Genomic DNA, 27,234 nt, shown 5'->3' with positions numbered 1-27,234 from the left:
GCAGAGATGATCCATTCCAACTCTATGATACTTCAAGTGGGGCCTTGCACGTCAAAATGCTCCTCCATACAAATGTAAAGTTAAAAGAAAAATTTCTGCACACAGAAAGCTAGACTTCAAGGAGAAAGGTTGTAAGGCTATCCTCAAAGCCCCTGCTGCATGAATGTTGCACTGCTGGGGTGCATATCAGCTACCTAAAATGAGGCGAGGGGAGGCATGAGTTTCTGTTTATATTTGCAGCAACCTGTATATGAGCCTCCTATGCATGGGTTACCTGTTATGTGTCAGGAAATGGAGAGGTGTCCATAACTTGCAGGCATGAAACAGGAAGGAGGAGGGGGGGAGGAAGAGACTGGTTTACTCACATGGCTCCAAGGTTTTGCTAAGCCAGGATTTCAGCATCTCAAATTTTTCTATGATCATTTTAACCACAATCCAGAGCGGCCCGAGCCCCACCTCCTGCAGGCAGCAATGGTAGACGTGGCAGTCAAGGCTCCGGGACCAGGCCAAGAGAGGGGCGAGGACGGCACCAGGGACAGCAGACTGCTCTGCAAGCGGCTGTGCGGAAGCCTCACTTCCAAGTCGACAGCTAAGCCTGGCACTGTGAACACTGTGGTCCTTTTCCCCCTCTCCTCCTTCCCATTCTCCCCCAGCCTCTCTTCCATGCAAGGCCTCAGTCAGCCACCCACCAACGACTGGGCTCCAAGGCTTCACTTCCCTCACTCCCACACAGCTGCCATAACAACTAAGATTGAGGAAAACTCATGGAGGGAGGAGCGAGATAAAGGGGTGGGAGGGAAAGAAAGGGGAAGGCTTTCTGGCTGCTTGCAGAGCAGCACATGCAGGGCTGAAGGAGGGAGATGCAGGAGGGTGGGGAGACTAAAGCTGCATTCTGTATTTACCCATTGTAGGGTAACTGTGTGCTTTTTTCATTCCTTTCCACATGTTTTTAATTTCCATCTGGCTCTTATGATCTGCCTTTCCAATTTAACTCTAGAACAAAGTTTTGAGTCCAAGGCCATCTTTTAGGGGCGGGGCTAGCTAAGGGTTTTTTTGTGACTCAGTATTCAGGCTGGCATGGCCCGGTGCAGGGTCAGGACCCAGCAAATGGGAAACGCCACTCTAGGCTTATTCTGTTTCTCTTTCCCCCTGCCCACGAGGTGGCTGAGAAGTACAAAACAGGAAGTAATGTGTAGTTTTGCCATCTGGACTCTATTACATCTTTGTATTACTGCTTATGCATTTTATTCTATGGTTTTCTATGTTTTTATCAAATGTTGTACATTGCCCAGAGTAACTGGGTGATTCAGCATTATCATCAACAACTATTCCTCCTTGCCTCAGTATGAAGGAAAGGCAGGAAAATATTTTCTGTTGACTCCTGTAAGAACTGCTCTCAATGTATGCTTCCAAAGAGGCTGCGAAGATTATCACATGATCCACATTGCCTCCCTCACAGACATTAGGTCAGCAGTCCCAACCAAGTCACTCAGGGACGGCACAGCACTCACCAATGTGGTTTCTTATTTCCTGCTTGTTTCTTGATCAACTCATTTTTCCCCATAAATGCAGATAAAAGTGGGCCTTTAACTGTAATCAGGAATCAGTGCCAAACTCTGTGCCCCAGGTTTCAACACTCTAATGAATTTCCTATCTTGTGTGAGTGGAGCTAAGAACTTTCCCTCTTTCCTGCCTCCTGCAGCTGCTACTGACCTCCCAACATCATGCCCTGGAGGAGGCAGCAGACCACCCCCAGGAGCAGTATGTGGGCATGTTGGGGGTCTCCAAATGAAGAGGAAAATGTCAAAATCATTCCCCCTTTTCTAGCAGCAAATACAGTATGGACCTGTGCCACTGATAGAGGATCATTGAAATAACTAGAACTACCAACACAATCCAGAAAAGACTACATTTTGGAAGCAGCCCTCTACCCTGGCAAGTGCTGAAGAAATCAAATGAATAATAAGAACAATAAGAATAATTAGATATGAACATTTTGCTCATTATCTTTCTGTGAAACCCATGATTTTTATATTCTTGGTAAAATAATCTTTTGCAACCAAAAACTATACTCCAAAAATGACATAAACACAGCACAAGAATGCCTTTTTAATAATAACTGTTCAAAACCTCTTTTCTTCTGATATTTGAATATTTCTGTGCAGGGAGACACCACAAGAATGCCTTTTGTTCTTGCCAGCATGCTACCTCTGGAAATAACCCAAGAACAGCAGTCCTTTGGATTCTCTGCTAATTTCAAACTTCTAATTTGGTACTCTCAGATTCGAATATCATAAAGAACAGGTTTTTCAGTTCTCATTAATTTTACAGGCTCTGTTTAAAAAATGCACATAGTTTTATTTGAAATTTGGAGAAAAAATTAAAGGACAGCAAATGAGATGGGGGGAAGACACAAAATACATACCAACACCTACAAGGGTGACACGCTTTTATTTACGAAGTTGCCTCAAAAGTCATAATTACACTGTAACTCCATGGGAACAATGGTAATTTCACAGCAGTTCATGTTGCTGTTATCACCCTACATCCTGATAACTATGAAATTAATTTGTGGCACCGCCGTATGTGTCAGCCATAAGCTGTTCCCTAGGTAACACTATGCTACCATAGAAAAGGAATTTGGGGCAGTATAAGCAGCTGCAGCAGGCTATACAAAAAGGCAGCTTAGCTATACACACACACACACACACCATTAACTTGGCTCTCTTGAGCTGCAATTCAGCGCAAAGTTTAAAGGGAAACTGCCTAAAGGATCTGCATGGTTAAAAATAAACAACACTACAACAACAAAAATGCTTGTTTTCTGAAGATCACTCTACTGGTTAAGCAGCTCAAGGGAGATGCTCAAAAATTAGCCTTTTCCTCCTACTAGATCTCATTTAAGTGATCAGTAGCATTACTTCAGTGATGTGGTCCATATGCAGGGGTGGCACTGGTCATACAGACTCATATGACGCCTGTAGTGAATTGAGAACTTCAAGTAAAGACCCTTTGTTTCAGAGGCCCCTTGCAGCTGCACTCAGGTTGGCTGCTCTTGCGGAGCCAGCCAATCAGGTAACCTCTATGGATTACCTCTGGTGAGTGGGGTTCCAAAGCACCTGATGTTTTTTATTGGTTGATTTGTATTTGGGAGTGTTTTGGTGGCGGGTTATGTGTATATAGTTGCGGCTTGCCATGTGTGTTTTTCAGTGGTGTTTTTGCTAATAAACAGAGCTATGCTGAAATCACTCTAGCCTTCACACATTATCTTGATAATACATGAGCCAGACAAGGGGTGAAGGCATTAGTGTGGCAATCATACTACCCAGATATTTTGGAAACTGGGACTAAGTCACTCACAAATAGGACTACCAAATGGCACCACCTAAAACCTGACATTTAGTACTCACTAAGACATTCTGATTATTGAAAAAGTTTGAGTTCTGGATATCGGCACATCCCACAATCTTCTCTCAAAGAAAAAAGCATGAACATTACCTCAAGGAGGCTGAAATTGTCCCACATGTTCTATGATGTCAGAACTTGCTTGTTTAATCATGCCACAATTAGCAAGATGCCCTTTCTGTCTCTCACTTTAGCTCCCCCATCTCATAACATTACTTGCCTACCTAAAGGACTGTTATTTGGGTTACTTGGAAACAAGCCATCAGTTCTATGTGGTATAGCTTTTTCTACCATCTAGTATACCAGACTGCAGACACCAAAAGCTAATGTTTGCCTTATTCAATAGGACCTTTTTAAAACAAAAACTCCAGCACTTTCAAAGGATGACTAGAACACTCCCCCAAGATGATATAAGTAAAATACTCTTTTTAAATCTGCATCAGACATATTTAAAAGCAGATCACTTTCTTGCATAACGAGTTCAGCTGCTAGTCAATTGTGACGTTCCACTGAAAAAAGCATTAAGATTGGCTTACTTATAGGCACGTTCAAGCACCCACTGGTACAGTTCACATCAAAACTTGTCCATTGTGAACACGGTGCCTGTCATTTGGCACACTGTCGGGATATGTTCATGTTGCATGATCACTCTGTTTTTCTGCACAATCATAGTGCTTCTCCCATAGCAGCTACCACCTCCAATTAAAAAAAAAAGTTTTAAAACGCATTTGAATTTGGACTTACTATTTAGGTATCTCTATGTGCTTTTGTTCTGAATCTGAATCTATTTCCCTTCAGTGAAGCTGGAAGAAATATTACTCTTTTTTCAAGTTTGAGCTGATTAGCTCTATTACATCATGACACAAGGAATGTTTCACAGTGGTTGACACAGTGCAATGATGTAATCATGCCAATTTTAAAAAATGGTGACTGAGGCCAGCAGTTCAAAGGCTGGCAATCAGAACTGAGTGAACTGAAGTTACAGCAACCTGGCCCTATAGAATAAACAGCTTCTTTGCCAGTACAAAGCTACTCAACATGAATTTCAACAATGACCACTAAACCAATTTGATCAGGATTGCACTTTGTGTCTAATCAATTGAGAACAAGAAGTTGAGTTCTCCTGGCAATTATATTCACTACCTACTTATCCTTTGTAATACTTAAAGAATGACTACAATTGGCAACTTCCTATTCAGGTAATAACTAGTTTGAAGCCTGATTATTTATTTTATTTCATTTTATCATCTTTCTCTTGAGACTCAAGGTGTTATTTCAAAATAATCTATTTTGTTGTCTACTAATAAAACAAAACAATGTGTTCTTCTCTGGGCTATTCATTTACAATTTTTTTTTTGGGGGGGGGAGTTGTATTTGTGTGTGTGTGAGAGAGAGAGTGAGAAAGTGTGTGCGTGTGCACCTGGGATTCATGTTGACCTCTGGTGACTGACCCCCTACTGGGGGCATGGAGACTATTCAGAGAAGTGGCTGAATAAAGTCCACCCCTGCCTCCAGCTCTGGTATTCCAAGGAGGTCTCCTATCCAAATACTTGCCTGCTTAGCTTCTGAGATCTGATGAGATCAGGCTTGCCTGGGCTATCCAGGTCAGGCAGATTTAGAGGTATTTTTGACACAGCAGACCCTTCCTCATCCCTATCCCATAAAAACAAAAATCCCACACTGTAACATTTTGATTTTCTTTCTGTTGTATTGCTGCATATCAGTCAGTGTATACAAGCGCTGTCATTCATATCATGTTAGAGAGGATATTTTATTCCTTTTTTAATATAGACCCTGCTTTCCACTGATCTGTAGAACCGGACTGCTAAAGCTACATTTGGGCAGCATTAGATGCTAGGATTATACTGTATTCTTCTCCTTTGCCATCGCCTGTCAAGAAGCAGGCAAGGCAACTGCTGCATTTGTTATACATACAGATTCAGCGGCTTTGCTGGGGATTTTGCTGGTGAGCAAAAGCAACATCTCAATGTCAGCAGCAGCGCCAGTCATCAAAGCAATCCAAGGTGTTGAACAGGCACTCTGATCCACTTTATCCGGGGATGAACAAGTTTTGTCATTCTGTGATTCTGATCTTTATCTCTGACTGATCTGCCTTTTGTGATTGTTACAAGAAGGCATTGCCCTAAGACCTCAGACAATGTTCAAATGATGTCCCCCCCACACATACACCAAATAAAAAAGCCTGTGCAGAAAGCTTTAAAAGGAGGTGTGAGGTCTTCTTCAGGCTAACACTTGTCTTCTCCAAGAGAACATTCTTTGTTAACAGCACCTCTATGCCATACACACTCTTGCTCACAAGAAAACGGGGCTCACTAATCTATCCAGACGTCATATGTTATCTACAGTTCCATTCCTTCATCTTCTCAGCTTTCACAAGCACTCCTTTACCTGGTTATAAATTACCTGGTTTATTTTTGCTAGATGAAGCTAGGTCCCTTAAAGCTACACAAATCCTTGTTTCAGGGGTACAGGTGCTTTTGGACAAATTTGATTACTATTACTATTCTTCCTGAAGTACTCTCACTGGCACATTTTGCCCCAGGAATATTCCATTCACCTTTCCTTAACTCATCAGAACAACAAAAAAAGGTATGAAGACAAAATGGCAGATTAGTAATCCAGCCACACAATATTGCCTTCACACATTTCAGCGTTCCCAAATGTCAATTTAATAATCCCCACACATCAACTTAAACCATGGCAGGCAGCAACATTTAATTAGGAAATTCATACCAGTGCCTAAGTTTCTGGAAGTCCCAATCACAAAACTCCTCTTCCTCAAAAAGAGGACAATGAGAAGCTGCACAAATGAGGGATCAGGTGTACTCATGGATGGCCTGGCTTTCCATTACTTCCTTTTCCCACACGTGTCGTGATAATAGGGCCACTCCACATAGATCCTTAAATACATAAACTGGGGCACTGTTTCCAGCTCAGACCCTGGACAAATATCATTTGTGTGTTTGCCAGGCTGTATGCAGAATCTGTTCTCTTCTTAAGCTTCCTCAGTAAATGCTTGTTGGTGTAGTGGTTAAGTGTGCGGACTCTTATCTGGGAGAACCGGGTTTGATTCCCCACTCCTCCACTTGCACCTGCTGGAATGGCCTTGGGTCAGCCATAAGCCCTGGCAGAGGTTGTCCTTGAAAGGGCAGCTGCTGTGAGAGCCCTCTCCAGCCCCACTCACCTCACAGGGTGTCTGTTGTGGGAGAGGAAGGTAAAGGAGATTGTGAGCTGCTCTGAGACTCTTCGGAGTGGAGGGCGGGATATAAATCCAATATCTTCTTCTTCTTCTTCTTGTCCAGTCAGAATTACACTCACTTTTCAGAAATATTAGCAAAGCCAATTATGTTGCCTTTCCTATTCTTAATTAAGACATCCTAGAAACATCAAAACATTCCATAAAAGTAAGCCAGCTTGTAGTAATGCTTGAAACACCAGGCTAGCACCAAGCAGGACCTGGGTTCAAATTCTGAAACAGCCGTGAAATTCATAATATGACTTTGAGCCAATCACTATTTCTCTTAGGCTTCATATTGCAGCTGCAACACAAACTGCCTGCAGTCAAGAATGGACTGGGATGTTAAAAAGCCCTGGAGCAAGTCTCAGAAAAGTGGCCCCAGCTGGTAATGTCACCGGTCCGCTCAGCTTGGACCCTGGTAACAGTGATGATTACAATGTATGTAGACTCACCATAAGTGATGTGACCGGGAGGGTCCCTTCTCTCCACCATGTTCCCAGCCCAACACTCTTATTCAAGAGAGGAAAAGAAATAAAATGGGCACCTTTTCCCTCCCTCTACCTCTTGGTGGTTCCCTTTCGGCACTGCCTAGAGTGGCTAGCCAAGAACCTCCCCATCTGCTCCTTCCTGGTCCATTTGAAACTGGCATAACATGCCATGTGTACCCTTCTGATACTCCTAGACTCTCGCAAAGGTGCACAAACTGCTCCAGCCACCACTGTGGCCCTACCTTGTTGTTATTTGACAGGCTGCATCATGGTCTTTCTATTCCTACAGTGCAATTGGTTTTTTTTTTTAATGCGCACATGTTCTCATGATGTAAATGCCTGCCAAACAGATCAGCTAGGAGTATACTTCTACCATGCATCCCTGCCACTGCGTTTTGCAGAAGCTGAAACATAGCAAAGTAATGAGGGGGGGAGGGTTGGATCAGAAGTCCACACCTGGAGTTGATTTCTGATCAGTTTTGAGAAAACATAATGCAAACCAGCTTGGGAGTGTCTGTAGCTGTTCAGTATGAAGTAAGCACATCAGGTGATTAACTCACATCTGATTGACACTTTCAAACATGTTAAGTTTGATTACTGAACATGATCAAGGTGAAATTCCATAGCCTATACCCACTGCTATCACCACTGTGCCTGGGTCCAAGCCAAGCAGACTATGGGGCACTGCCATATTTATAGGGGCCACTTGGCTCAACTTACTCTGTCCATGAATGGACATCTAGGAAACACAACTGGTAAATTAATGGGCCAGTCCACCACTTTTTGTATTTGGGTTATCCATCTTGCTTGCCATCCTAAAATCCTGTCCCATCTGCCTTCCTAACTAGCCTAGTTTTCCACTCATGGACACCTGGAACAATTGTATTTATTTAGTACCCAAATTAGATGGATTGACCCAACAAAGGAAGCCACGGCCTTTAGTCTGCAAGACTTGACCAAAGCTGTTAATGATAGAGTTTTGGGGGTCACTAATTCATAGGTTCATCATAAATTGGAAGTGACTTGATGACACATAAATTGCACCCACAAACAAGTGTTCAAGGAGTCTTACAGACAATTAAAACAGTGATTTGTACCATATAATGTGTTGCCAATGACAAGCCCTTTCATCAGTAGAGGTGGTACAATTTTTGCCCATTCCTCCACCTAGGCTGTTCCTTAGCTTCAAATCATGTTCACAAGGGCTTTCCCCAAGCCCAAGAAACAAACTTTTGGGGGACAAGTAGTAGAAGGAAGGTCCTACTTATTAGGCTGTGTTTGTACATAACACCATAACAGAGGAAACTAGATTTTCTTACCAGATTTTACCATACTGACTGCTTTCCTTTTCATCATACTCATGTTATCCTTGATACAAGGGGATTCAAGCCAGCGCTATGCTAAGAGCATGAAAACGTGAGATCATCACAATAACTCAGGGTTACAAAGAAGTGTCACTCCTGTTGTGCTGTCCAATTACAAAATAGTAAAGCAGGGATAGTGTAACAGCAATGCTAGTTTTTTTTCTATTTGTTTCGGTAAGTTTAGCACAGCAGGAAACATGGCATTCTCCCTAGATAATGTGTCAAAACTGCAGTTAGAATTTAAGTGCAAATGGAAGTTATCTTAAAGGCTTCATATGTTGGCTAATAACCTCAGTTGCTTAAATGAGATAATTATACCTTACATAATATATCTTATTTCAAGGATTTGATATCTTCATTTTAATAAAATAATAATTTATGCTGGGGGGAAAAAGTAAACTTGCTCATTTATGTGAATTCTGAAGTACAATAACATGCCAATACATGTCTTGTGTTGCTTCCAGATTTAAAAACTCAGTTGAGTTCTCTCCCAAGATATTTTGGTTAAATAGCTTTAGCTCCCAAAAAATTACTCAAATGACTGAATGCAAAGGTGCTAAAAATCCATCAGACTGACAGCTTTTGCTGTCAGCATTCAGGAATGCCACCATGAATTGAAAATAGAGGGCCTCTCTATGCCCAGGACACCATACAGCTCTTGCTGCCAGGCACAGGAATACTGCACCAATGGAATAAAAATACTTTAAATACCATGCCACAATTGTTTGAGTTACATACAAATTAATGAATTAATGAAATCAGACGTGCACAGTGGGTTTGGGGGTTTTTTTGCACAAATGTTTCCCATCTCTGTGTTTTTGTTTTTGAAATGTTTGAACTGGGATGATAAGCAAAGGCAGGACAGCAGGAAGAAACATGGATAAGTGATGGCAGTGGTAATGTTTGGAATACAGAATGGTAATGGAAAATAAGTAAATTGGGAATGTAGGGCTGTGGTCACACACACTAAATAATCCACTTTCATTCCACTTTCAATGCACTTTGCAACTGGATTTTACTGTGTGAACTGCAAGATTCAGACGGAAAGTGCATTAAAAGTGGGTTGACAGTGGGTTATTTAGTGCGTATGACCACAGTCTAGAGCAGTGGTCCCCAAACTTTTTGGCCCCGGGGACCAGCCCCAGGGCCAGCAGGGTGGGGGCACCCAATTCGGCCTCACCCCCCGCCATGGTGTTTCCTCCTCCCTTCTTCATCTCCTGCACAGCCTCACCTCCCCCCCCCCCCATTTTCACCATTTTAAAGCTGGGGAAGGGGCCATGAAGCGCCTCCCAGGCCGACCCCCCCCTGCCAATCAGCTGATGGGCGGGAAAACTGCCACTGCAGCAGCGAGCAATGTTGCCCAATGGGTGGTGAGGCTGCGTGGGGGGGGGGAGACTGTGCGGCCTGTTTCAAACAGGCCGTAGTCCAGTATTGGTCCCCGACCAGGGTGTTGGGGACCCCTGGTCTAGAACATTCATTAGAAGAGTTACCTTTTCGAATGATTGAGTTCTTTGTAAATAATGCTTACATTTCTTCAACTATTGCTCTCCACCTTGGAAAGAAGAGGGGGTTGTGGTTTTTTAAATGAGCAAGAACATAGGACTCCTTTTAACGTCTGTCCATGGTGTCAGAGTAGGCATCAAATACCTGATTACAGGCAAATTCAATGAATGCAACACTGCAAGAGAAATCACTCACATCATCAGGCTTCTGTATCTCACCAGACATGGTCAGAAGAATAACAGCCTTTTCTTGCCCAACAGTGCTCCTTTTCAATAACATGTCTTGTTGGTACAGCATCCTAAGGTCTATTTCCTCAAAAGTTGCCTAGTGCTGAGGTACATCCTTTTTACCTCTTAGGTTCCATTCAAGGGGAAAGGACTAATGTAATGGTTAAACTGATATGACATGGAGTCAAGTTCATGCTCTGAAATTTTATGGAGAAAACTCTTTTTCTCCCTTCTAAAAGAATGACGTGTGTAGAGCAGCAAGTAAGTTAAAATCTTTTCTTATGGTTAAAGGAAAGTTTGTATAAGCTTCTATGTATCAACAGTAGTCCATTACACAACACTAAATAACCACCCCAAAACACACAGGATCAGACTGTCAGCCCATGACGCCTTGTCTGATTCTGTGCATTTTGGTGCAACCATTTAAGGCTCCATATTTAAATGCAACCATTTAAATGCAACTCATGACATGAACCTGATTTCTGTGGTTTTGTAATAGGAGAGAATACAGTAATAAATGAATTAGGATGGGAAAACTAGACATACACAATGAAGCAAATGAATATATATATATATATTAATGTATAGCAAATCTTTAATTTTCAGTATTACCAGGAATGTAGCTTGCAGTTAATCTTACTCAGTAGGATCTGTCAATTACAAGTCATTTTACTAGAAAAAAAGAAGTCACTTTTAACTAAGGAGGCTAAAAAAGAGTAATTAAGAGATTAACTTTCAGCACCTGACTTTTCTAAACATTGCTCTTAGCTAATCCTAACAAAATTAAAATGTTAGTTTCATTTAAACTTCATTTAATACTGAACATTTCAAGTAAATAATCTGTTTTCACTTTCCCCAATTTACAAAAGCCAAGTAAACAAAATTTTAATGGAACTGTATTGGTCAGAAGTGAGCTGCATCAAGCAGCTTGGAACAGCAGGCACAGTTTAAATTTTTAAATAACAGAAAAATAAAGGTAAATGCCTATGATTTATTGAATATAGAAAAAGAAAGTCCTACAGGGAGTGACAGCACTTACCACAATCTGCAGGCGTGCAGTCTAAAATAGAACAAAGCAAGTCAAATGTGCATGGTGAGGATGAGCTCCTCCACAGCTGCCCAGTTCAAGGTTTTTCCTTTGAACAGGATCCCCACATCAATCTCCTGCCCTGAAAACTGCTTTTCAAGTTCCTTTGGAGCTTCCGAGTTGGTTCTACACTGAGTATGTGAGGTTGCTGTTTTGAAAGGCCAGGGCAGTGTCATAGTTGTAGTGTCAGACAAGTCTAACTGCAAAGAACCCTGGTTAAATTCCCCAATCAGCCACAAAGTTCACGGGAGGCCCTGACTGTTACCCTACTTGACTGCCCAAGATTGTCACAAGGTGAAACTGGAACAAATTCATATATCTGTCTTTGAGACAGAGCATTTCTTTAAAAATCAAATTCAGTTACACAAACATTTTTTCTGGTCCTCTGGATTGTAGCCACTACATGAAGGAAGCACTTTTCAATATGCATGTAAATAGAGGTATGAAAAGGTTTTTAAATGGTGACACTTATCTGGACCACAGCTTAGAAGCAACAGTGTACTATAAAAGGTTTAGGCTAGTTTTCAAGACATCTTGGAGTAAGCCCTAAATCACATTCTTGTATTCCATCCTGTGCTATTTCCTTGCTAATTCTCGTGGGGAACAAAGACCTTGCACAGGAATACCAACAAACTGTGCAGGCAACAAGGCTTATTCCTGGGGAGAGGGGTAGGTGTGACCTTTCCTTAGCACACAGCCTGCAGGACCAAGTGGAAAACACTCCAGAATAAACAACCAAGAGTTGTAGCATATTCTGAACATAACTTGGAAGACATAAGACCATAAGAACATAAGAGAAGCCATGTTGGATCAGGCCAATGGCCCATTCAGCTCAATACTCTGTGTCACAAAGTGACCAAAAAAACCAGGTGCCTTCAGAAGATCCATGAGTGGGGCCAGGACACTAGAACCCTCCCAGTGTTGCCCCCTCAGCACCAAAAATACAGAGCATCACTGCTCCAGTCAGAGAGTTCCATTTATACCTTGTGACTAATAGCCACTGATGGACCTCAGTTCCATATGTTTATCCAATCCCCTCTTCCAATATCTTCTTCTCTTGAAGCTGTCTATGCATGTAGCTGCCACCACCTCCTGTGGCAGCGAATTCCAAGTGTTAATCACCCTTTGGGTGAAGAAGTACTTCCTTTTATTCGTTCTAACCCAACTGTTCAGCAATTTCATTGAGTGAAACAAATGGAAAAGACAAATGGAAAGCCTAAGTCCAATACTTCCCATGGAGTCACTATCAGAAATGGGCATGAACCTGCTCATGACCATAAATTCATGACTAAAATTACCTGCGTCATGGTTTGCAAGCCAAGGTCCATGTGATTTTGCCTCAACAACCCTTCCCAAACCCTTCACATGGTTTTTGGAGGTTCCAGTGACTCATGGTAGGGCATGTCAGCAGCCTGTGAAGTAGACACACTGACACCAAACAATTATGATTGTCAAAGCAATTGGGGGGGGGGGGACTTTGTCAGCCCTGGAAACACCAGTAGTGGCCCTCCAAAGCTTGACAGGCAATGCTGGCCACCAATAAAAGAATTCCCATTCTGCTCTATGCTCTATGGGAGCAGAATGATATATACCCCCCAAGCTCACATACAGTTGTTTTCTGTTGGCAGCAGGCATGCCATGAGAGGCATGCCAGAGAGGAAAGGGAACTGGAAGTCTTTCCACCCGTGAACAGTGGACATGGGGATGCTTGGTGCTTACTCAGGGCTCTGAGGTAGGTGTCCTTCAGTTCACACTGAGCACGGGGACTTAGCTTCATTAGTTCCTTGGCTGAGGACTCAGCCCCAATGGGCTTTGTGATACTACTAGCTCTGGCTGGCTGGGATTGTATGAGGTGGAGTGGACTCAAGGTTCTATCTCTCTGTTGACACTGGGCAGAGGAGCTTAGCTGCTGGTTGTCTTGCCAGAACACCCCCCTCCTTCATGGTTATTTCTGAACGCCTCTATGAATTCGATGCCTCTAACTTACAAGGTGGGTTCATTCGACACACTCCTGCACCTGCAGCTGTGATTTCCCCTGAGAGCACTTTTTTGGGGCACCTGCTTTGGAAGACTGTAACTCAGCCCCCTGAAATCCAATCCTCATCAAATTTGGATGGCAGGTAGAGGAAAGTAAGCTGGAGACTTGCTGTGAGTTTGGCATCTCTAGCTCACAGGAGTGCCCTTGTACCAGATCAAAAATTTGACAAAACAGGAAGGTCCATATAGGTTCATGTGGCCTCACAAACTGAAACAAACCTCTATTTTCCTGGTTCATGTCCATCCCTAGTCAGTCACTATAATAATCTTTCCTACAAGTTCAAAGAGCTCCCTTTGCTAAGTTAAGGCCTGCTGCACATGATGTACACCTCAATGTGAAAAATCTGTTACCGGCCTGTATTATATCAGTGCAATGTTTGGATTTCTTCAACTTGTGCTCTCTGCACATACAAAACCAGCATGTCGCAGTAAAGGATTCTAAGCTAACCCTCTTCCGAATGTACTGCTTTCAACTGTACAAAAAGCCTTTTTATAATTATATAAAAGAACAAGTGAACAATCAGCCCCCAACCTACAGTCTAAAGTGGTCCAGCCCAGCAGCCAACAACATACAGACACTGCAATCGGACTGCACAGGGCCTTTTTTTGTAGAAAAAGCCCAGCAGGGATTCATTTGCATATTAGGCCACATCCCCGGACATCACCATTGTTTCACACAGGACTTTTTTGTACAAAAAACCCAGCAGGAACTCATTTGCATATTAGGCCACGCCACCTGATGCCAAGTCTGCCAGAACTGCATTCTCGTGTGTTCCTGCTCAAAAAAAAAGCCTGGGATTAAAGCTCCTAAATCAGTTTGCAAATCAGTTCATATGAGCAGGGAGATAAAGTAGGATAAAAAAAAAAGTTAAGGTGGAATAGCTGTTTTTTCGGGGGGGGGGGGAGATTTCAAACATGCTAAGCAGATGACTGCATGTGCAATTTGCAAATAATGCAGTTTTCCAAGGCTTCAGCACTTTGCCCATCTTGAGATATGCCTTGAATTCCATTTCTAATTACAGCAATATCAATGATAGTAATTATAATAATATTATTAGACAACAAGCAGGCTGGATTTCTTTTAGCACAATGTAGCAACACTGCAAATGATATAAATCGCTGTTGCAAATATACAGGAACATGATTAGCAGGTGCAGCACACAATTAAAACTTATGTTACAAATAAACCTGCATGTTGTCAATTCAAAAACCAATAATAATATTATGGGATTTAATTCCCCTGGTGGTTTTATTTTGCAGAGACCTAACAGACTACAGCCAGCCAGGTTTTTAGAACAAAGCCTTTCAGCAATCAGCATTGTCTGCAAGCCGAAACACACTTCAATGGGCATTTCTTCAGAATTCAATAGAAGTTCATAACTGTAACCTTAGGTCAGTTAAAATTAAAGAATTTTGGTTTTATTTGAGACAGGTGATTGAAGGAATGTTCAAGGGAAATCACAATCTCTGCACACTCTCGTAATCCCCCTTCGCTATAGTATTCTCCAAGGAGGAAGACTTGCCTTCCGATTTATCTCTGCAGCTCACAAAGTAAATTAAAATTCTCAATTGGAAAAAAAATCAGAAATTACAGATGAAATCTCAGACAATATAAAGTGCAGGACCACCTAAGCCCGCACAATCTTATAAGCCTGTATAAAGTTGGACAAACAACTCAACATAAAGATCCGTTGTCAGCGGCAGCATAAAAGGAGACTATTTCATCAAATATCAATCTTGCAATCAAGCTCAAAACAAGACTTTTATGGGGTTCTTGATTTATACTTTAAATATATTTAAGGCAGCGCAATCACTTTCCAAAACCCTGGAGATAACCACTGTTGTGGAATACAGTGACAAGATACTCTGTATGAGTTATTCTGCAACTAGAAGCCATGTGGCTCTCTATTTCAAAGTGACACTGATCTTTTTAAGGTGTGTGGGGGAGAACAGTGTAGCATATGCATGCAATAACTAGTAGTTAAAATAGCAAATAAAGCCAGATCTATTATTTGTTGCAATTCTACTAGAGATAGAAGTAAACATATTTTAACAGTTCAGCTCTACAGTTTGCTCTACCACATCCTGTCTACTTTGCCATTTACATCTATAGGAAAACCAAGTCCACTTTGTTTGGTCACCTTGAATTTCCTACACGGTGCACCCACATGCCCTCCAGATGGGCACATATGCACTGCTGATTTACTCTCTCCCATTAAATAAATGAATGAGAAGAGAAAGGAAAGATCTCTGTGTGAAGAAGAGGAGGAGAATATTGGATTTACACCCCACCCTTCACTTGGAGTCTCAGAGCAGCTTACAATCTCTTTCCCTTCCTCTCCGCACAACAGACATCCGTTGAGGCAGAAAAGGCTGAGAGAGCTCTTCAAGGACTGCTTTTGAGAGAACAGCTCTGAGAGATCTGTGGCTGGCCCTAGGTCACCCAGCAGCTGCATGTGAAGGAGTGGGGAATCAAATCCTGTTCTCCCAGATTCAAGACAATGCTCTTAACTACTACACCATACTGAGCACCAGTAGAATACTATTTCCATGAGAGAAACTGCACATGGCATTGCAAATTTCTAGGGGGCGGAGAGGGAGCACCTACCGTATGCATGCTTTCAAGGAATGACTAAGACCACTAAAGCAGATATTTTATATGCCAATGCTATTCACTCCACAACTCATAGGTCGTTTTCGCACTTAGCGTTTGCTCCCCTTATTCCACGGCGCAATTATGTCCGGCTCATTTTCCTCGTTTTCGCACATGGACTCATTTGCGGAGTCGCTTTCCATGAAGCCCCGGCTCAAATCGTTTTCCCACTGGCATCGACTTGAGTTCAATGCCCTGTCAATCATTTTTTTTTAAGCGCAAGTCTGGTTGCATAAGGACGTAATAACGTAACATCGAGCAGTCACAGCTGTTCCTTCCCCTTCTTTTCGTGGACAAACCGCATCACGTGTGCTGCTTCTGCTTATGGATTGGCTGCAGCTGTAGTATCCTCCACAGCCCTTTATGTATTAACAGAAGCATTCACAGTGGAGAATCCTAGCACTAGATTCCCCCCCCCCAAATTCTGAAGTTGCGAAATATCGCAATAACGAAGAGAGAGAAATCGAGGGGTTTGTGTGTGTGTGTGTGTGTGTGGCAGCTTCTTCCTTTCCCAGCCTCGCTTCCTCCCGGGTGGCAAAGCTGGGATTTCCTCCGCGCTCTTCCCCCTCCCCGGCTGGCGCTTGCAACGGGGACCTGACTGATTCCTGCTGCCAGAGCTCCCCCCCCCCGCCCCATTCTCTCCTTCCCCTTCTGTGGCGCGTGTGAACAGCGAGCTCGCGTCTATTTTCTAACCGAGCGGAATGTAGCCAGGGAGAAGAATGCAGGACTCCAACTTCCCATTTTATACATGGCGATTTTGTGCAGGTCCAGAAATCCTGGTGGCACAGCTGAGGGAGGCATTGCCTTTTTAAAACACACACACATGAACGCTTTGGCCCGCGCCGGCACTAGATTTCCCCCCCCCCAACAATGTATAATGTAGTTGCGAGATAACGCAACAGCGAAATAACGCAACTAAAGTCAATAATAATAATTAAAAAATTCTAACGAAACCAATTGAAGTGGCAATTGAGGCTATTCCAGGAGGGGTTTTTTTTTTTCTATTTGTTAATTTCGAAATATCGCTATTACGCAAGAAATATGAAGTTTAAAAAAAAATGGCCGTGCGGGCACTTTTGGGAAGCGCCGCGAACGGCTGATGATTGGCCAAGGGGGTGGAGGGGGTGGGAGGACGGAAAGGGAGAGGGTGACGCCCACAAAGCAGTCAATCCGGCGTGGATGGATTTCCCACAGCAAACTCCGAGGAGTGGATCCGGTGTGGATCCGGAGGTTTTCAAAAACTCCGGAAGCATGTTGAAAAACATACTCCGGCGTGAAACCCCTGAAGCGCTGGAGCAAACCGCAGCGCCGGAGCAACAGGTGCGAAAACCAGGAAAAGATCCGGAGGTAAATGGGGTGCTACGCCGGAGTAAACGCTAGTGCGAAAACGCTCATACAGATCCATAGTCGCAACTACCATCATGCAAAACAGACACATGACTACTATCTGTCCTGTGCACCAGACAACCAAACACACTGATCCATAATAACATAAAATATAGTTATTAATATTATATAAATAACTATGAGCTTTTAAATCACCAGATTACTTCTGAGCATTTAGAGTGAGGGTTTTTTCTCCCCACCATTGCTGAACCTTAGTCAGCCTTTCAATATCTGCAGTGGAGGTGGGGAGCTTCTTGCTCCTTGGAATGAGGTACAGCATCTCTGGTAAGAAAGTGAGATTGCCGAAGTACCTGAAGGGCACTGGGTGGTCATGAAGAACAGGAAGTAAAATCACACCCAGTCCAATGTGGCCAGCTTGTTCTTTCACTGCATTACTGCCGTGGTCTCCTCTCTCTGACCTACATGCTCTCCTCCTGGATGTAGGCTCATGTACTAGGATGACAGAAGCTACAGATGGATGGACAACTGCTGGAAGGAATTAACCCTTTACCTGGCATGAGGCCTGCTACTCAGGGCAGCTTACAGCTTACCTATCTTCCTATGGCAATTTCAAGGTGGGAATTACCTGCCAACCACAAGCCCTACATGTTAATAGCCTTCTTGGAAAATGTGGTGGGTCACATTTGGGAGCACTGCCTAGAAAAGCCACAGGTGGCATGTCAAAGAGCCTCATGTGGCTCCTGAGCCACTGAGTATCACAGTTATATGTGGTTTGCCAAGAATTGTTTTAACAATGAAAGTCAAAGGGAAAGCTACGAAAAAGTGGATCCCAACGTTGAATGGCTTTACAAAGTTTCATATTCTGAGAGTTTCACATCCAATTTTTTATTTTATTAGGTTTATGAATCACCCAATCACCCAAAGATGGAAGGCTGAGTCAACCTTGAGCCGGCTACCTGAACCCCGCTTCCGCTGGGATCGAACTTCGGTCATGAGCAGAGAGCTTGGGCTGCAGTACTGCAGCTTTACCACAGTATACAACACAGTAAAGCATTTGAAAAATTAAAAATGACTACTTAAAAAGTCTACAGCAATCTAAACAATCAAGTAGTGAAGACAACAGTTACTGTTTAACCACTAATTCCAGACTGTGACTGCCTCATGGTTGCAGAGAGGGGGGGTCAGTTTGTATAATATGTGCACAACTGTGCTGCTATTTATAACATATTCGTAACATATGTCTTGTTCTATTGATTTGGTTTTAACTGTTGTTTTATGCTGTTTTTAGAATGTTGTGCTCTGCCCTGAGCCTGTTTTGGGAAAGGGCGGAATAGAAATTGCCTAAATAAATAAATAACACTTAAATGGAAAGGAGAATATCTGTGGGGGGGAGGGGGGTTGCCAGCCAGAATGGAAATAATCACTGCCTTCAACCAAAGGCCTGACTGAACATCTCTGCTTTACAGGCCCTGCAGAATTATATAAGATCCCACAGGGCCCTGACAGTGTTTGGCAGAGAATTCCACCAGATTGGGGGGAGGACTGAAAAGGCTCCTGCCTGGTCAAGAACTCCTGGATATATTTGGGGTCAGGGATCACCAGCAGATTGTTATCCAAGGAGTGTAACACTTTCCTGGGGACATACTGAAGGAGGCGATCCTGCAGATATGTTAGTCCCTGGTTGCTCAAGGCCTTAAAGGTTAACATTAAAACCTTGAACTTAACTTTGCACTCACCTGGGAGCCAGGTTGTATGTGTGCCATCTGTGATGGGAATGTCAGGACTTACGCCGCCACATTCTGAACCAGTTGGAGCATCCAGGTCAGTCTCAAGGGCAGCCCAGTGTACAACAAGTTATAGTAGTCTAGCCTGGAGGTGACTGTTGCATGAATAACTGTGGCTAGGTCACAGCACAACAGGAAAGGGGCCAGTTGATGAGCCTGATGCAGACAAAAAAAATGCCAGTCTGGCAATATGTGTGATCTGGGCCTCCATATTCAAGGAGGCATCAAGGATCATGCCCAGATTCCTGACATATTGTGCTGGTGTCAATGGTGCCCCGTCAAGAGCAGGAAGTCTGTGCCCCAATCCTGAGGGTCCCCCCCCCACCACAGCACCTCCACCACACCTTTATTAGGTTCAAGCTCAGCCTGCTCTTCTTTAGTTACCCCACCACAGCCTCCAATCCTGTGGCCAGATTTTGCATCAAGTAACAGGTGGCCATCAAGTAACAGTTACAGTTACAGATACAGTTGGGTTACATCAAGTTACAGATACAGTTGGGTTTCATCAGCATACTGGTAACATCCAAGTCTGAAACTCCATGCAGCTGGGCAAGGGAGCACACACAGAAAAATTTAAAAAATCACATTCATTTCCTGTGCATCTTTTTTTTTAACCATGACAAATTAATATGGCAATTTTTTAACTGTTATTTCTTAAAAGACAAAGCATTGACTCAGAACTCACAAGCTGGAAAGTTAGTATGGGCATATCATTTTTTGAGGTCCGGAGGTTTTTTTCTTCTTTCAACTGCCAGATATTTCAACTCAGAAAATGAGGGTCTGGCCCTACTTGCGCAGGGAAGGAAGTAGTTGTCTGGATACCAGGAATTCCAAAGTTTTATCCTGGGATCTAAGATTTCCTCAAGAAGCCTATATAGATAGAGCATGCAGTTCTTGCTTGGGCTTAATAGTAATACCATTGCTTAAGCCAGGACATAACAATTAACATGGTAAAAACAGACCTGACTTAAAGGTGCATATTTGAGGGAAAGATGGTTTAATAAACACATAAAGTTGCCTTATATTGAATCAATTCATCAATGCATTATGGTGTCTTACGCAGACTGGCAACAGTTCTCCAGGGTCTCAGACAGAAGTCTTTCATATCACCTACTGCCTGGTCATTTTAAGTGGAGCTGCTGGGGACTGAACCTGGAACACTCTGCAGGCAAAGCAGAGGCTCTTCCATGGAGCCACAGCTCCTGGTGGTAAAAATCTGTTCCATGTCATGGACTCTGACCAAAGATACATATCTATGTCACAGCACGTTGTGACCTGGGTCAATAGCAGACAGAATGGTAACAAATGACTTCAGATTATTTTCACTGGGTGTGTCTGAACAGTTTTGTTTTATTGTTTTAGTGTAATCTACCTTATTCAGATCTCTAGAGAGGCAGCATATACATTTTCCAAATAAATAAACAATTTCTGGAACCAACTTCTATGATAGTAGCAGCTGAAAATAACGGAAATCATGGCTGCACTTGGATATGCCAAATCACACATTATGAGCTACAAGCAAACAGAAACAATTGGATGGAATCACAGATCTGGGACATCAGCAATGCACTTAATTCATGTAACAGCTTCAGTGCCCCTAAAACTCTGGTATATTTGTACTGGTATATTTTCCTGTGGCATAAACTCCATGTGCCATACCCTAAATCTTGAGACTTGTGAGTATATAATGTAAATACAGCTGTATGAAGTACTGAATCATAAAAATGGAAAATGAGAAAAAGTATCCTTACTCGAAAGGATGAGGTCATTCATTTTAACATACAGTAGTCTAATCCCATTAAAGTCTAATAGAAAAAGAAATTACACAGGCTGCTATATAGTGAAAATTAAATACAAATTAGGAGCATACACAGCCTTGCATAAGAAGGGGGGGGGGGAAAGCACTGTACAATTTTCCTTAATACTTGCACAATTCAGATGAACAATTTTCAGTCATTCACACAGTTTATTATAAATATAAAACAAGGGACCCCTTAAGCATTTTTTAGTAACAAATTAAACATTTGCGTTTTTTACTGTGCAGAGAGGCTTAGCATTCACTCAGCTTCAAAACCCAAGTACAGCCTCAAGGGAAGCCTCTCCGCTGACAAATTAATACCTTAGAGAATAGAGCTGAATGGTGGCAATGAACTCATTTGTTCCCCCAATAATGAAGAATGACTCTTTCTTTACCACATCTGTGACTGTTGCTATGGTGACCCAGACTTACCTCATTGCTTCTCGAAGTGCTCCTCTCTCACCAAGAGTCGTGTGCTTGATGTCATCAAAATTATTTTCCAGCTTCTCGCAGTTCTGCAATAAAAAAAACCCGAAACAAGACAGGAGAACCCACATTAAAAGGCGGCATTTCCAAGTTGGGTAAAGCCCCTGCTCTAGTTGGATAAATTGCCCATATTCACACTCAGTGCAAACATAGCTGATTATATTGATTACATATTCACACAAATTACTCATTTTTGCTTTTAATTGCATAGGAGTAATTAAAAATGACACTGTGAACTCAGCAACAAAATAAGCATGAAGCTTATGATATGGTTGCCATAGCAATCCTCTTTATCAACATTCTATAACATGAGAGATACCATTTCCTCCAAACTGTTTTGCTGCTCCCCCTTCCACCAAGCAGGAAGAACAAACATGCATTATCTTTTTGCAGTAGGTATAACTATGAAGGAGCTGCCATAAGGCAGAGTGCCACTGAAGTTATATACATTTACCACATGGAATGAAGATAACAAGCATGTAACAGAAAATATACATTTTTAAAAAATTTACAGGGAGACCAGGTGTTTAAATGGACTAAGCAGTCAAAAGTCCCAGTAGTTGTGAAGTCTTATAGCACACCTAGAAAAGTTCATAGTAATTACTGTGCCCACTTTTTTTTTCCAAGTAGAAAACTAAATCCACAGCCCTGCTTTGAAGGCTGAAGAAGAACAACTTTCTCACAATAATAATGTAAAGGCATGGAAGTATTAAACACAAAGAGTCTTCTCTTCTGGGAGTTTCTGAAGTTTGGTTTTCCAGACTGAGGTTTTCCTGGAATTTAGTAGAGCATGAAATAGGTGTAACTGTGTATTAATGATTTCAAGTGTACTGCAGGATTGTTGCTAGTATGATCATAATAGCCATGACCATTATAGGGTCAATGTTCATGACCTTTCTTATTCCGAACTGATATGCACTTTATGTTTTACTTATAATCATCCCCAGAGTAGTAGTTTGTGGAAATAAAAGTTGATAGTTTAAATTTAATACTTTGGAGCCAGGTCTCCCTATTTTCATGGATGGAACATGGACGATATGTCATCCCATTACAATACACCTTCTCAATAAACTGAATAAGCCAAAATTCAAACTGAAAGCTGAAACTTGAGATAAGCATGACAAACTGCAAAATGAGTTCTTGCATCCTCAATCCCCTCCTTTGAGTGGTCCTGTATCCACAATCCCTGTAACTATAACCCCTGTGTCCACAATCCCTTACTATCTTTCAGGTATCATGCCAAAACATTTTTTAACCCAGCCATTTAACAAAAGGGTTCCATCCTTTTAAACTATCTTATGGTCGACTCCCATTTCATTGGCTGTTTCACTGGTAATGCTTTTATTTCATATTTGTTCCTATTGATATAATTTTTTACTGTTTTACCAGTGAGCCACCTTGAGCAGGTCTGCAGAAGTGGCACACACATTTTCTACAGAAATAAGTAATAATTAAATTTTATTTATTTATTTTAGTAAATTTCTATTCTGCCCATTCCCCGTAGGGTTCAGGGTGGAGTACAACATACAATAAAACAATAAAATACACTAAAAACATATTATAAACAGACAACTCAACAGCACTCAAATTACCATGATATCACATATTGCCCAGCCTAGCCATCTCACATCATGCTATCTCTTAAGGATGGCAGTTTTTATTCAATTTCCTAGCACAGATGACAGTGCTGGCTGGGAAGGCCAACCAGATCAAGAATAGACGCCTGCAGACTCAGCTAAAAGCCTAGTGGAACAACTCCATTTTATAGGCCCTATGGAAGGCTTATAAGACAGGTAGGGCCCAGATCTCAATAGGGAGCTGGTTGGGGCCAGGACTGAAAAAGCCTTGGCCATAGTTGAGGTGAGGCGAGCATCTCTTGGGCCGGGGACAGTCAACAGATGTTGGGAGGCTGAACACAATGACCTCCTGGGCATATATGGAAAGAGACGGTCCCGCAGATATGTTGGTCCCAGGCTGCATAAGGCTTTAAATGTTAGCACTAGAACCTTGAACCGGATCCAGTACTCTATGGGCAGCCAGTGCAGACTGTGGAGCGCTGGCCAAATGCCCACCCGTAAAGGTGGTCAGTCAGCAGGTGAGCCACTGCATTCTGCACCCGCTAATTCTACAGCTAGGAGTACTTGGATATGTGACCAATAAGAAAAGCAACAGTGATGAAAGGCATTAGCTGACAAATAAGGAGTGCTGGATCCTTCTATTTAATAGATACATGGTGTGTTACTCTTTAAGAAGATATTTCTCAAAACAGATCACGTTGACAGAAACTGTTTCTTGATACTGCATGCATTCTTATTAATACAGAATATCCTAACTTTGCCCTTTGCACAACATTGTCCCCCGGTCCATTTACCAGAACTAGTTGTGTGTGTGTGTGCATTTTCAATCCCAACACCTAGAGAAATAGCAAGGACAGTGAAGGCAAGGACCGTTTTACAACAACCTGGCAATAACACAATCACACACAGCACTTATGGAATAAAATGTGGAACTTTCGTTGGTTACCACCTTCTAAAACCTACCCAAGAAGGACCAGAAACACTGCAGAATGGTGCCTCCAAATCCCAGTCCAGATAGTCGGTCCACACATGATCAATGGTCTCAAAAGCTGTTGAGAGGTCCAGGAGAATCAAGAGTTGCACTCCATCTTGTGCAAGTCATGCACCAGGGTGACCAAGTTCCATAATCAGACTGGAAGGGATTTAAACAACCTGCCTCATCCAAAAAGGCTTTAGGTGGTAGAGACAGTCACATCTCCTCTTATGAGGCTGTGGCACAATCACTCCTGAAACACACTTTCCCTTGACTTCTTCCATTTTCCAATATTTAATTCTTGGTATGGATCTTGGCTACAAGGCTTCTTGGAATAATTATCTAAATCCTTTTGAATTGGTTCCAGAATTGTTTTTTCCCCCCAATGAATCCAGTTGAAATCAGGAGATGGGGGATAGCCCTGTTAATTCTCCTGGATACCTGCCATTTAGTACCACTCTGGACAGTCTAGATAAGACTAGGAGGTACTACACAGTGGTGATTCTAATCAAACTGGGAGGGAAAAGTTCAACCAGTATTGCTAGGTCATCCCTGCTCTTTCGCATAGATTTTGGGCTGTGATCTTCACTACAAGGTTTTGTCTTAACCCTAATGCCACTTATCATCTACACAAAACCACTGGAAGAAGCGTTATGTAACTCTGTTCTGATTAAAAAAAAAACTTTAAAAGACCTACTGGTTGCATCAAGATTAGATTACTGCAATGAACTCAACATGGGGCCACAATATTACTACAATATGCAATAGAAGAAATATTTAAGTAACCATGCTTTCAAACAGAGAGCAGTGGCGTTGGCTTATTAAATTCTGATTTGCATTTCCAATATTTTGAGCATGCATTAATATTGAGGTTTTGGAAATATGTGAATGTAATGTAATCAGTCTATTGATTAAGAGTCAGAAGAGTCACCAACTAATTTTTTTAACTGATTGACAGCTCTTTCTCAAAAAAAAAACCAAACCCAAACTCTTTACAATCTTTATTTTAGGAACCAAGGAATGGCCATCAAGCTTCTTGCACTGTATTTCTCTATTTGTGTTTTAGGATTTTTTATAATATTTAGATGCATGGTCCAACACTGTGCACTAATGTGTTCTGTCTTGAAGAGGATAGTGCACATGTATTTACATAATGTCACCCACTCTGCCAGTCCTGCATCTGTTGCCTAATGATGCCCTGTCTGTGGCTATTGTGAAATTATGACAGATAGCTCAGTTTTTTAAAAAGACAAACATGAATGAAAAATAATTACCCAAGCTTCTTTATATCACTTTATTAAAAAGGCCTTATCAATTTGTCCAGCTAACTTCAAAATTAGCTTGTTATAACTTTTGAGATAATGCTACAGACATTTTAACATACACTATTAAGCATCATGCTACTCTAGTGACACTGCTAAGACATAATTACCAAATCAGCAAAGGATATGGAAGCAAGCCTGAATAAGGAATGCTTTCTTTCATCTCTTTTTGCAAGGAATCTGCAAAGCTATTTTTAAATAAACCACACGTTAGCCATGTCCTTTGCTTAGACTCATATGCTTTTATTCTTTTCCCCATTAGCAATATATCATACTTTCTTCATAAGGGAAAGAAGGAAATGCTCTTCTTTCTATACCCACAGCATTCCCAAGATGGATTTGATGCCACGGAATTTATACATAGTTATTTACATGTATGCACGTGGGTGCAGATGTGTACAAAGTTATCAGTAAAATGCAAAGGAACTTAAAGCTCTAGCATTCCCAAAATTAAATGGAAAAAACTGCCTAAAGACTAAAACAAGTAGTAATTTTCAGAATTAGGTAACGGTAGAATATTATCTGATATCCAATGCTGAACACATGCATATCAATATACCCTGAGAATAGGGCCAGGTTTAGATAGGAGATATTCTTCTACAGACTGAAGGACACACACACCCTTCAAAGTTTACAGAATAAAATGTAGAAACTCCTCTAAAAATGGGAGGTACATTTAGCCCCTTCCCAAGAAAAAACAAAGGAATATTGCCTGCATTTGTGCAATGTAAACCTACTGAAAGCCTAGTGGCAGGGCTGGAAATTGCTGGGAAGTTTAATGGCCAATCCCATCCTGGTTGAGATTCCACTTGCAACCTCTGTTTGTGGTCTGCTTACATGACATGGGCTCCAGAGCTATATGGACTTCCCAATTCTTGCCTGACTGGACTAAGCATGACTACAGCTCAGCATGAAAAGGGTTAGAGTGACTGGAATTCTGGTACTGTTCAAAGATTTCACATTCAAAGCTCTCTCTCTTTTGACACCTGCTTCTGAGAATGTTTGGTATATTCCTTCGATAATGCTCTTTTCTTGGGAAACTACAATAGACAAATAATAATGTTCCGCTTCTCATGTCTGAGGAAAGGAACTGTAGACAAAGTCTAGATTCAATGGCAAGATAGCTAAACAACTGTAATTGTGAAAATGAAAACCTTTTTAAAAAGTAATTTAAGGTGGGTATTGCCATAGGAGTTCTAGAATAAGGATGCCTGACACTCAGAAGTTTTTTATGCTAAGCATTAAAACCAAAAATGAAACAACGTTATATCCAGAAATCCATACAACAAAGATCAGTTCACAGAAGAACACACCTAAACATTTTTTGAGTACGGGCCACTTAGAGGTGAAGATAAATGTATTGTGAATGTAGTTTCTCCACTCCCCCTTCCCCACTCCATAACATACAACAGAATACATCATGCTCGGCAGATAATAGCATTCTGTTTTCCCCATCAGAAGCAGTCAGTGATGTGGAGTGGGGGGGCAGACATAAGAGCAGAGTGTTGTGATACCAGAACACATGAAAGGGCTTCTTTTAGCAAAGGAGGTGTTTGGCAGCAGCTGCAGCACATTTATTGTCATGTCTACTTTGCCCCTATGACACGACCAAGACAAATAGATAAAAAGTAATTAATTCCTAGTTTTTAGTAGCAATTAAAGTAGAAAATGAAAATGCAAGCACTGGGGAGGAGGAAGGCGGGAGTATTTTTGGTGGCTTTCTGCCAAGCTGTTTCCTATGGGCCTTGATAAGGTCTAAAAGTTTCAACAGTGATGGAATAATTATACAGTATTTATATCTTATCTTTCTTAACAGTTGTGTAATGCCACATAATACCAAACCAAACAATTCAAAGAGGGTTATGATAGCACAGTAAATACAAAAGGGACACCATTACAAAGTCAAAAGTAAATGGGGGGAGTT

The 27,234-nt window shown here is 41.9% G+C and overlaps 1 protein-coding gene across 4 annotated transcripts in view; it reads right to left on the bottom strand.

Moving 5' to 3' along the window:
• Positions 1–27,234, bottom strand: part of DPYD (dihydropyrimidine dehydrogenase) — an 833,908-nt gene that overhangs the window by 690,182 nt on the left and 116,492 nt on the right. For all 4 annotated transcript variants that reach the window (XM_060232210.1, XM_060232211.1, XM_060232213.1 and 1 more), the window contains exon 3: positions 21,385–21,467. In XM_060232210.1, coding sequence (XP_060088193.1) covers positions 21,385–21,467 — 83 coding nt within the window. The remainder of the gene's footprint in view (positions 1–21,384; positions 21,468–27,234) is intronic.

Source organism: Heteronotia binoei, chromosome 2 (genome assembly GCF_032191835.1).
Source record: "Heteronotia binoei isolate CCM8104 ecotype False Entrance Well chromosome 2, APGP_CSIRO_Hbin_v1, whole genome shotgun sequence".
In the NCBI taxonomy this organism is placed as follows: domain Eukaryota; kingdom Metazoa; phylum Chordata; class Lepidosauria; order Squamata; family Gekkonidae; genus Heteronotia; species Heteronotia binoei.
The sequence above is the reverse complement of the archived record's forward strand: the minus strand, read 5'-3'. Positions and strand labels throughout refer to the sequence as shown.